Raw genomic sequence first — 12,463 nt, 5'->3', positions numbered from 1 at the left:
TCTGGCAATTCAAATAGCATGTGCTACAAAAGGAAGAAGCTGTTTCCCCCTCAACAAAGTCATACCTTTCACCAAAAGGCAACTGAAGTGGGAAAACTTGCATAGAAAATATACTTGAAGCTCAACTTTAAAGACATTTACAGCAGAGAAAAAAGGGTTTACCTTTGAGCAGCATGAGTGTCGATATCAATCCCTTTGACCTAACTCCATTCCCAGTCCATGCTGATCTTCAGTTTGTCCCTGTTCAGTTCCTATTGATAGGAAACTCCTCCTCTTTTATTCCACATCACTGTAATAATATTTACTGAAGTCCTTCCCTTCTTGATGCAACTATTCTCTTCTCCCCTACCCTCAAATTCACCTACTTAATCAAAATTTTAAAAATAAAGAACAAGTAAATAGAAATCTTGAAGATTCAGGAGTTTTAAAGATTCAGCTCTAATGTGCAAAGGAAACGCACCAGTACTTGTGACTTTACAGAAAACTGCACATTAAAAAAGGCATCAGCCCAACATATCAAAACTACTCTCTGTTAACAGAAGTTATGGCAAGTAGCCATCACAGACATTTACTCAGATACTGCTCTCACACACCCTCTCTGGCCCCCTGAGTCTGCAAACAAAGCCTTCCACCAAACTTGCTGACCTGCCTGGAAGTGTGAGTTTGAGCCACGGTTTGTTTCACTTGCGTTGCTGGGCTGGTGCCCTGGCAGGGAATCAAGGAGAACAATACCTGGCAGGGGAGAAGGGCTTCCCATTGCTCTGAAAAAAAAGCCTGCTGACCACAGCAGCTCTTCCTGCACCTCTCCTTCTCCTTCCCTTGTCCTCAAAAGAAACCAGCTGCCACTCTACCACCTCCCGTTATGGTGCTGACTGTACTGACAATATGGGATAATACTTGCCATCTTCAACTGTACTGAAGCTCTTTGCCCTTCCTGCCCCCATTATACAAAACAACAAGATGATACTTGCACAGATCCTGAGAAGGAAGCTTGATTTGTTATAGCACAGAGAAATGTGAAATATGACCTAGAAATCCCGAAGGCTTACCAGTGGGCAAAAGGAATCCCTGCATGCACAGTAAGCACCATTAAGAGGTTAAACTAGCACAGGCAATCACCTGCTCATAGACTCCCTAAAGTAGTTCACTATCCAAAATGGACTGACTCACCAACCTGGTTCCCAGGATGTTGATGGAAAAAAAGATCACTAACTTGTGTAATGTAAAGCAGATGACATCGCTCATGTGCAACCAGAGTCCTAGTTTCAGATATATTCTCCCTTTTTATATCTCAGAATAAAATCCAACTAGTTTTTTTCCTTAGAAAAAGCCAAAAGGTTTGGGAAATGCATTGATCATCGCTAAAAGGGAAGCCTAACTGCCCCATGCTTACTGGGCACTACATCCCTGGACAGAGAGAGATTGCATGCCTGTCCACATAAAGAAAAGCGGTCAAACCAAAATAAATGCGTATGGGAGGGGAGAGCTCCCCTTGCTGCTCTTGAAGAAACAAAGTTGCTCAGAAGTTTCTCAGGGAGACTATTTTGTTTGCCTTTATTCATTATAAGGACTCCTACAATCAGCACAGACATGAAAGTGTCATTAGTGTTTCATGTATACAGAGTGCTTCCCTCCCCGTGTGTTCAGCTGTCTCACACACAGCTCCCTCTCCAAATTATCCCCAAGAGCATCCTCATGCTACCCTATTACATCTTTGCATTTTGAGTCAATGTAATGCTGTAATACCATTCCAGACAGCAACTTGAACCCGCTCTGGCCCCAAAGCTAGCGTGAAAAATCACGAGCCAAAGAACTAGTCAGGCCCATTCATCATAGAAGGAAACTAGTACAAGTGAGTTGGTTTTGACTTGGTCAGATTAACTCTGAATTGTTAAGAAAAGATGGTGAATTTCCATGATTTACAACTCATCTATACTGTCTACAAGTAGCCTTTATTAAAAAAAAAATCTCTTCCAATCTCAGTACAGTTCTGATTGCAGAGCAAGAATAACTCACATGGCTTCAGCCATGTGCTTGTAGCTATAGTCATGCCACCCTGCGTGAGACCAACAGAAAGAGGAATAGGTCCAAAAGTCCAGCTACCTACCCAGGTCCAAGAGGCACTCTTCTGTATTGGCATTCATCCTTAATTGCCTACTTACACATGGAGTTTCAGTACTGGGTAGTACAAAGGTAGCCATGCCCTTCTAAAACAATTTTAACTTAAAAACTGGCTTCTGTTTAAACATTAAATTTAAATGACCTGCAAAGACTGAACAATTTACCACCTCCTTGAAAGACAATGATGTGAGACACTTTCAAAAATCTAAAAAACATAGTTTATCAAGTATCACATTGGAATGGAGATAATGACTACAGCTATATTTACAGTTAAACTGCAAGACCTTATGGACTAAAAGAATAACTGGACTGTTCCCTTAAACTCACTGCTGAGAAGATAAAAGCTTATGGCTATTTCTCCACCAGTAAACAGCTGTTATTAGTAGAAATCTGTCAAAATAACAACAACAAAAAAATTATAAACAGTGAAGCAGACAGAGCAAGTTCTTTTAACAAATGTCATATAGCTGGTTTGTTCTCGTCAGTTACTCTGTTTTCACAGAAGAGTTCTAATTTTAATAAGCAGAGTTTCATTTGGCAGCAAACTCTTGTCTCTCATGAGAATCTTTATTTATAAATGTTAGCTTATTTTTAAAAACATTTAGAAGTTGGCAGACCTTAGATCCAATAATAGTGTCAACACTGCCCTTAACAACAAAGTCCAACCTAATATGTTTCACCCCAGGGATCTGATCTGGCATGCCAAAGTTTCTCACTTCAGCAAGTAACGAGTATGTTCAGAAGGGTCAGTTTATATATTCCAAGCCTATGGGCTTGGCATAACCACAATCCCCAAAATATCCACCTACATGCCACTCCAGCAGCATCTGTTTTAGCAACAGCTAAAGGCAGCTAGTATGGACACCACCAAGCAAACTATAAAAAAATGGCAAAGTTGTAACTGGGATGGTTCTCTCTGAGAAAGAGGTACACCATGAAGAACTCTCACTGCTGAACAATGATAAAAGCACCCTTCCAACCCAAGAAATACTTTTACAGCAGGAAGACTTGCCTTGCTGTCAATAGCTAGGTACAAACTGCAGAACAGGTAAGAAAACTGTAACATAAGCTGGCATTTCAAATTAAAACCTGAGATTTTTCCATTCCATAAATTAATATACTTTAAATTTTTTGATGCCTAACATTTTTAAAAAGTTAAGCACCTAAAAGCTAAGAATTCTTCCAAGTTAAATGTTTGAGGTAGAAATTTAATAAGAAGAGAGTTTATATTGCCATTTTTCAGGAGCAAGGACAGAGCTGTATTAAAAGCATCTAGACTCCACCTTCAATTAAAAAGAAAAGGCTTCTGTTCCTGCTCACTCATATCCTGCATCTATATATCATCTGTTATCAGGACAAGTCTGCTCTCCCCAAAGATCAGAGCTCGATGGCTTCATGTCTCATAAATGGAATCTGAGTGCAGTACGTGTCAGTCTGGGTGGGTTGGTGGCGTTTTTTACCCTGAGCAGTTTTAGGTTCTCTCTCTTTTCGAGAATAAGCTGGTTTTATTGGGAAGCAATGCAGGCCGGAGGAGCAGGCTCCCCGGGCGCACGCAGCTCGCCGCACGTGCCCGGCAGAGCCTGTTCACCCGCAGGGCTTCCTGGGGCAGGCACAGCGTCACCCCCAGCTCATTGGCACCCAACCTGCACTTACCTGTGGCAACCCAGCCCCAAGCATTGCCCAAACGCCTTTGGAGTGACAACTCCACTGAGCAGGAAGAAGCTCATTTCCAGTTTATTACTCTGTTGACTGGCTACATCATTCCGCCATGGAAAAGTTTAAGTGCTTTGTGACATTTCACTGAGAAGATACTACAAAATTAAAGTGCCTGTATCACGGTTCAATATAGGACACTAAAACAACACATCCTTTTTCAACATATATTTTCACTTCCTAATCTGCATACTCTGTAGCACATCATCTTTGCTAAAACATTTTCCATAACACCTTCCCCAGTTAGTATAGGGTATATTTTATGCTTATAAAAACAAGGGCCTTACCCACATCTCCTAAATTAACAACCAACTCCTCAACTGAACACACTGGTTCAGCTCACTTCCCCCAGTCCCATGCCTCCTCATCTTTCCTTCTAAGGATCTAAATTTCATCAACTGTTCATTAATCTCTCCTCCAGCTTTCCCCACAGATACATCCCAAAATGCCTCAGTTATGTTTCCCACAGGAGGTAGTAAACAGATTTTTGCTGAACCAAGAGTTACCTCTTTCCATGCCAACCCACCAAGTAATGTGGCAGAAGTCCCTTAACCCAGTTACTACAAACAGACCCAGAGGCACATATCCGAGTTTGACTTGCAAAGAGGAAGGAGAAGACAAAAAGCAATCTTCAGACTGCTTCAGACTCTCTTGTAGACAGAAAGTCATTTCTGTAAATTAGGATAATCTCAAGAAGGGAATTAATGCTTCAGAAAGTAAGAGAGGACTGCTTTTTGTTTGTCAGTAAAAACAAAATAGTCTCTACACAGGGAACATGCACAGAAGAATAAACAAAGCAAGGCAATAAAAAAGTAAGAAAAGACTAGAATAAGGTGATAAAAACCAGCCAGCATGCATTTAGAGACAAACAAGCCTGTCCTCCTCCTTTAAGTGATCATTCATGCAATGAGGGGGAGGGAGGAGGAAGGAGCAATAACTCCCAGCTATTTAGACTATAGTAGAACTTTTGATGTCTTGTAACATTTCCACAATAAAATATGACTATACTGTAGATTCATCTAAACCACAAGATTTTTTCCAGTTGTGCACCAAGTGTACTCTAAGAGTACATAACAAGCCTTCTGAGTTTGGCAGCGAGCTATCACCCTGACATTATGCAATGTTTTCATTAATGCTGATGGTGAAACAGTGTGTTTATACAGTTTATGAACAAAGCCGAGCTGGAAAACTTTGCAAGCGCTTTGCTATGAAGTCTTATTCTGTCTTCCAAACTCAATAAACTGCCGAAGCGACCAGAAGTCATTAGAACGAAGTTCAATAGAAGCAAGAGCAAAGCTCTGTACTTGAGAAAGGAAACAGCAGTCCAAACATGCAGCACGAAGCAGCTGACTAGGCAGCTGTACTGCAGAAACCAAATCGTGATGATATCATGGATCAAAGCCAGGTAACCTGATATGTTATTACTGCAGAAAAAAAAAACAACAACAAACCACCAACCAAAACTAACCCCAAACTCAAACATCACTCCAAAAACATTATATGTAAGAAAGGGAGATAAAGAATTCTTCTCCCTGGCACCAGTGGAGCCTCAGCTGAAGAAATACGACTGCTGTATTTTAAGATGCTTCAACACTTCAAGAACGGCAGCACAGGGAAGGTAAAGCTGAGCAGCAGCCATCAGTATTTGAGTTACTGCATTCCCTAACCCAGTACAGACAGTTCTGGGAACGTGCTCACAGCAACCAGTCCTTCCACACTCAAACCCCACCTGATGGCTACATCCTGAGTGATGCTCATGAGATACATCTTGGGAATGCCCTGTGCCTTTGCACAGCAAAGGAATAAGTCCACATTTTTACCTGCACTTTCAAAGCTCTCTTCCTGCTCTCCCTCAGCCATAAAACTGCTCCATAGGTTTGCTATGCAGAGCTCCACATTCCATCCCCTCCATACTGCTCTCACATATTACATATCTATATCTGCTGTTTTCCAACTTTCCCTCCTATAGAGAGAGGTAAGTACCTTAGGGCCAAATTCCCATGTTTTCTTAATTTCTGTCCATCCCTCTCACCTCCTTAAATTTAAACATCTTCTAACATTTCCCACTGATAAAAACAGTTGCACAATTAGATCTCTTCCTTCTCCTGCATGATCCATCTTTGCTGGGAATAACAAGAACCTTACTGGTAGCTCAGCAAAGGCTAAACCATACCTCTCCCAATGTGCCCGGGCATTACAATCTTCAAGTGCAGTGCTGAGATAAATTCTAACAAGAACTGCATCCCTCTGCTCCAAATTGATTCTGATATAATTATTTGTAAGGACAACAACAACAACAAAAAGCCAACACATTGCAAGCCTGTTTAAAGTCTGCTTTTTACGCTTTACTTGGGGTGTGAACTCACAGTCTCCTCAGGATTTTGAGGCTCTGTAGAGAAGCCAAGCCTGTGGCAAGCTGAGTGGTCTGCTTCTCCTCTGCCCTTAGCTATTAATCTGCGGCGATTGGAAGCAGGTGACTGCACACTTGACTGCTTGTGTCCTGTGGTACAGCTGCTATGCAGAGAGCAGCACATGTAAACATTTGCATGATTCGTGCCTCCTAAGAGTCTCTGTGGGCCGCATGTGGCATTTAGGCAGCACTTTCACAACCCCCTTCGTGTTGCTCTATTATATTGGCACACAGTTAAGCTGGAGGGATCCACTAAAATGGCTGGAGATACCCTCCCATGTTTGGCAAGATCCACGATTTAGTTCAAGACTTTTGTTAACTATCTTAGAAGAATTTCAAGACAAAACTTCTGAAGGATTTTGCCCAGTTTGCGATAAACACTTTACAGTGTATAAGAAGTTCAATTTATTATCTCCCAGCTTATGGGAAAAAAAAAATAAAAATAAAATAATAAAAAAAAATACCACAGCCACTTAATAACTTGCTTTCTGTACAAATTTTGTTCCCTCTACACCTAATTGGTTAAAAAAGGTATCCAATCACTTATCATACACCAACTGAAAATGCTTCCAGTGTTCTAACTCCTTCAGCCTAAAAATTAAAGAAAGGAATACACAAAGGTCGCGTAGATGCTGACCTGCTAGATCAGAATATTTTAAAGCTGCAAATATTGACTTGGGTTTTACCTGGCTATTTTGAAATATAATTTCACCCTAACAGTAAACAGTTTTCAAACTTCAGTGTCTGGTATTAAAATCTAAAGATTCTAAAAACAACCAGCCTTGCTGCAGTAGATGGTGTGAAGGTTTCAGCAGTTAAGAAACAAGGAGGAAAGCAATGAGAAAGGCCCATTTCAAAACCATAGTACTTAAGCCCCATTAATTTATGATTGTTTCTGTACTATCTGTGCCATCATCACACCATATAATCCTTGCAGCACATACAGACAAGAAATCCACCTAAGACTGGTTATTTATACAGTGTCACTATTAGCTAACATGTCATTAACAAACCTAATTAAGATGTGTATGTCATGTAAGTGTTAGGATTTAATACACTAATATCTGAGCTATATAAAAGTGTTTCTCAAAACACCAAAGTGATTATAACAGAAATAGAACATGTTTTTAAACTGAAAGCAACCAGATAATCAGTAGAATCATCAAAACTTTAGGAAACGTAGATTATCGTTTTCAATTAACATTCGGAATACTAAGAGAAGCACTCATAAGATTTTCTTCAAAAAATATCTTGCTTTAATAGGAACCAATAATCACTGCTCCTGTGGATCAAAATAGAAGTCATGACATATTTCCAACTCTAGGGGCATCAGCAGCTGTTGCTATACGGCAAACGAGCTCAAGTGCTATAAACACATACGCAGACTGCCGTCTTGATTTTTCTGTAAAACCAGATGTCAGTAATCCGGTAAAATGTAACCAAATAATCGCGAAAATTTTGTATTTCACCATGCTTGTTATGAAATGTCTCCATTATAGCTGGGGAAAAAAAGCACCGTCGGTTTATAAAACAACACAGATGTAAGTTGTGGTTATTTTCAGGGTGTTTCTCAGCTATATTTGGACATTTCTACACATCTGCTGGCTTTGTGTGTCGATGCCCGATTTGCCTTTGACCGACTCCCGCCTCAGCACTGCAGGGCTGTGCTAAGGAGCCGGCTGTGTGTGTGACACACGAACTGCAGCATTCCCACAGCAAAAGCACTTCGCTACGGCGTTCTTCTCCCTTCCATCCAGCCGAGACAATGGAAAGCCGAAGGGCAGGCAGGACACGGGGCCGTAACCCCCCTTCGCGGGGCACCTTCCGCATCCCACTCCCGCTGGCATTTCCCGAGTTGAGCCCGAGTACCTGGATTCTTTCCCAGCCCCCGAAACGACAGGGGAGGGGATAAGGAAATGGAGCGATAACAACGAAACCAAACGCCGGGCTACTTCTAATCCTACAGACAAAACAAACAAAAAGAAATGCACCGATAAGCCGTTTACCTCGTTCCGGCTTCATCTTCCCTGCTGCCTCAGCGAGGTCCGACAGGGCCGAGGCGCTGTGCCGCTGTCCCCGCGGAGCCGGGCTGTGGCTGCCCCGGCCAGCGGTGTCAGTGTCGCCCCGGGAGCGGGCACGGCGGGCGGGAGGCGGCCCCGCCGCTACAGCAGCTGGGCCCGCGGGCGGGCGGGCTGGCGGCGGCCGGCCGGGGGAGGCTGCGCGCCGGCGGCCTCTGCCCGCGCCCGGCCAGGGTGTCCTTCCGTGACACGGCGCCGCGCGGGGCTATTTATAACCTGCCGGGGAAAAAAATCCCACAACAACAGACCTCGGCTCACCCCCGGCCGCGCCGGCTCTGAGTCACCGCGGCCCCGGGCGACGGCAGCCCCTGCCGGAGTCCCCTCCCTCCTGCCCGCCTGCCTGCCCCGAGGAAGGCGGCGAGCGGCCCCCCGCCCGCCCCGTCACGGGCCGGCGGCTGGCGGCGGGGGGCAGCGCCGCACCTCCATCCCCGGCCCCGCCGCTGCCGCCCGGGCTGCCGGGCCGTGCCCCCGCGATGCGCCCCGGTCACACAGGCCGCCCCGCCCGCCGAGCGCCGCTCTCCATGGCTCTGCCTCCAGCCCTGCCTCCTCCTCCTCCTCCTCGCCGCTGACTAACTCCCCTCCTCTCCGCCGGGCACTCCCCGCCTCCCGCCGAGCGGGGCACACACATCACAGCCCGGCGGCGGGCGGAGCGGGGCAGGAAAGGGCAGAGCAGGACAGATCGAGCCAGGGCACCGCAGCTCGGCCGGAGGTACCCGCCACGCTCGGCCGCCAACGGGAGGGGGAACGCGGCCACCGCCCGCCAGGACCGCGGGCCCCGCTGCGCTCCCGCCCCGCGCCGCGCTCACCCCGCCCCGGGGCGGGCCCACAGCCGCCCCACGTGCCGCACGGCGGCCTGTGCCCCGCCCGCCCGCGCCGAGCAGCTCGGTTGTCACGGCAACAGACCCGGCCGCGGCGCGGTGCGGTCCGGCCCGGCGGTGCGGTACCCGCTGCCCGGGGACACCGGGCCCCTGCGCTGCAAACGGCGCCGCTGGGTTTATGGGTTCGCGCAAACGGCGCCGTCCCTTCGCCCCTAACCCGCCCCGCCGAGTGCTTTGGCAGTCAGGCTCCCGCCCCGGGGAGGGGAGCGGCCCCTCGCTCACTCACCCGGCTCCGACGGGGGCTGGCGCGGCCCCTCACCCGCGCCTTTCCCGCAGTGCCGTCAGCCGCTGGCCGGCCTTCCCTGTCCGCCCCGCACACGTGTCCTCCCACGCTGGCCCCGCGTGTGCCCAGGAGCCCGAGCCCATCACGGCCGAGGCTTAAATGCACGACTGTATGGGCGGCCGCAGAGCGGCGATTCCAGGCGTGAAGTGCCCGCCGGGAGGGATGCTGAGCCCCCGCCCGCTCACCCCGGGCTGCGGGGCGGGGAGCGGCGCCCGGTGCGTCCCTGCCCCGGGGCAGCGCTGCCCGCGCCCGCCCTGCCCCGCAGCGCCGTGCTCGGCGCTCGCTTCGCGCTGATAACCGCATTGTGCGGAGGAACAATGGAGTCAGCTGGGCTGCGGTTACACAACCGCCTTAATCCAGCAGAAATTCAGGTTTCCCTGAAAGGGACGGACCGGCGCCATCCCTCACGTCAAGCCTGCCTGGTAAAGCAGGTCAGGACCGGGGCTGCCGACTGCGGACCCCCTCCTCCGCCCGTGCCCCGAGCCCCCATCGCTGTAAACGCACTTCTAAATGCACCACGGAAAATGGGGAAACAAACTGCCCTGGTGATGGGGATCCTCCTTTCACCAGGGGCACGGGTCTAGGGCTGCTGAAGTGGCCTCTAGAGAGCAGAAAGAACTGCTTGACAGGGGAAGCTGTACTGCAGAGGAGCTGGAATGTCAGGGTACAGCTCACCTGGAGACTGCACCACAGGCAGGACAAGCCCCATGGACTGCTCTGTTACTCGGATTTGGACTCGGTCAGAAAGACAGAAAATAGTGCTCCTTGTGCTTTTAGATGGTCCCATAGGTGGGATGTACATAGACACTGCCACATCTCCAGTCATTACATTGGTAATGCCTTCCCCTGTAACTGCTCACGAACATCCCCTGAGCCCTGTGGGAGGCACTCACTTCCTACAGCAAAGTGGCTTATACTACACAGGTCTTCTGACCCCTGTGCATGGCCTAGCCAATTCCTGATTCTTTCTAGTGTGCCAGGATCCGGGCAGATGTGTGTACATCTGGGCTCTGCATAGCCACTCTTCTCACAGCTGGCCAAGCAGCCACTGGAGGTATTGCAAAGAATGTGAAGTTCCCGAATAACTCAGATCTGCATTGTTTGGCTGCAGGAACTGCACCTATTTCCCTCTCTCATTTATCAGTTGTGTACCATCACACTGGGAGGGTGCTTCACAGAATAAACTGTGCAGTAAACACCTCTCAGTTCAGTCATGGGCAAGTGGGAGGTGCAGTGCTTTGATTTTACATTCTAAGTACATGAGTGTCACTTCTGTTGCTGTGTGACTGCTGTAGACGTGTTTGGTAATTACAGATCTCAGAGCTCTCTGCCGGATGCAATGTAATTGCAAATGTGGCAATCCAGAATTATAAAAGGAAGAATTTGACTGAGCAATAAATACTGTGGGTGCATGTAGATGAAGTTCAGCGTGACTACAGTGGGCATGATTCAGCCACCTGTCAGATCCTCCTAGTCATCCTAATGAAAAGTCACATCCTTTAGGACACTAATTGTTGCTATAGGACACTGCAAATTAGTTTGTACCTTGTTCTAATATTGGTTTTACAGCCAAAACCAAATCTGCCTTTCTACTATTTAATTACAATTGTAGCTATTTAGCCATTAAGCTTCACATACTGTTTTTTAATAGTTTTAAAAGTTTTAACCTCACTTTGGCACCTTTTATAAAACAGCTTGTCAGACACAAATGGACTCCACGTCAAGGAAGATGCTCTTTTTCGTTTTAATTAATGAGCCAGCTAGCTTCCCATTAACTCGTAGTTCTTAGGAGTTCAAGCAATGGGAAGTTAAGTGCCAACCTGAAAACCACTTACCATTAAAAAAGTTTTAAGGCATATGATGAGAGAAAGCCACATCTGGTGTGCAGTCCTACTCTATGTGACCATGTAGGAGACTTCAGGTCCAGCTTCCCCTCTTGAGTCAGTGCATTCCTGGTCCCTGAGAGCCATGGGTTTGTCTGAGATACATCCTTCAGGTCCTGCTCCACCTCAGATGAAAAAGAACTGTTTCCCTTTTGACCACATAGACACATAATTGATCTCAAATAAAAAGCAGAACACAAAACTTTAAAATTATCAGAGAGATCTAATGATACAATATTCCATATATAATAATAAAGGCAAAATAATGATAAAAATCCCAAACAAATTTGTGGACTTAGTTTGGGTAAAACAACTAAAAATGTCCTTGAACTCATAACTTTCCTCCCAGTCACAAAAGAATTTATAAATACTGCATGAATACACAGAGAAAATATGGGATAAGGGGCTTCACCCACGGGAATTTGCTTACACACACTTTGAAATCTTATGAGAGCAATGACAGTACTGAAATGCATTTCTGACCTCAGAAGCTTAACATCAACTTAAATGTCCAAAAAGCACATGATTGCATTACACATCACACAACAGCAGGATTAGCTTAGAAACACAAACAGAACTTTAACTGCCCTCCCTCTGCCAAGTCAAGACCAACTCATACTTCTGGGAGCACAAGCAGGGACAAAACCAGGTTTCTTACCCATTTCTGTCTCACGGTAGCTTAATCTCACTGTCTAAACAGGTGAGAGCTTAGGCTGTAAGCATCTGTGTGGACAAAGTGGCTCTTGCACATACAGTACTTGAATTTGGGGGGGCAGCCTTTTTCTTGGTGGACATCTTAACACGGCCACCCTATTTCCTTCTCCTGAAATGTGCCAGACCTTTTTTTTTATCTCTTGTGAACAGCAACCACAGGTGAAACTATGTCTGATAAATCTTTTTCATATAGAAATTAAGTTTAAAAAGAAACCAAAAACCCAAGATAACCGTATGGCTGTTTTCTTCAGCACTGTAGGCTGTTGGCACAGTCCCTGCAACCTGAAACAGAGTGTATTTTAGGTTATATCCCAAGTGTCTTTTCAGCTTTAGCTGTCAAAGAAGTGATGTCTGATGCAGCAGATCAAGATTCCTGTGATTCC

The 12,463-nt window shown here is 46.4% G+C and overlaps 1 protein-coding gene across 2 annotated transcripts in view; it reads right to left on the bottom strand.

The window, feature by feature from the left end:
- ATOSA (atos homolog A) overlaps window positions 1-8,402 on the bottom strand; it is a 46,883-nt gene extending 38,481 nt beyond the window's left edge. Inside the window, exon 1 of one of the 2 annotated variants that reach the window (XM_040076949.2) lies at window positions 8,251-8,402. In XM_040076949.2, coding sequence (XP_039932883.1) covers window positions 8,251-8,266 — 16 coding nt within the window. In that variant the 5' untranslated portion in view covers window positions 8,267-8,402. Of the gene's footprint in view, window positions 1-6,200; window positions 6,341-8,250 lie in introns of those variants that run through there. The other variant, XM_040076952.2, reaches the window with a different exon arrangement.
- Window positions 8,403-12,463: the final 4,061 nt, after the last annotated feature.

This window comes from Hirundo rustica, chromosome 13 (assembly GCF_015227805.2).
Source record: "Hirundo rustica isolate bHirRus1 chromosome 13, bHirRus1.pri.v3, whole genome shotgun sequence".
Classification (NCBI taxonomy): Eukaryota; Metazoa; Chordata; class Aves; order Passeriformes; family Hirundinidae; genus Hirundo; species Hirundo rustica.
Note: the sequence above shows the minus strand (reverse complement) of the source record. Positions and strands in the feature narration are given on the sequence as shown.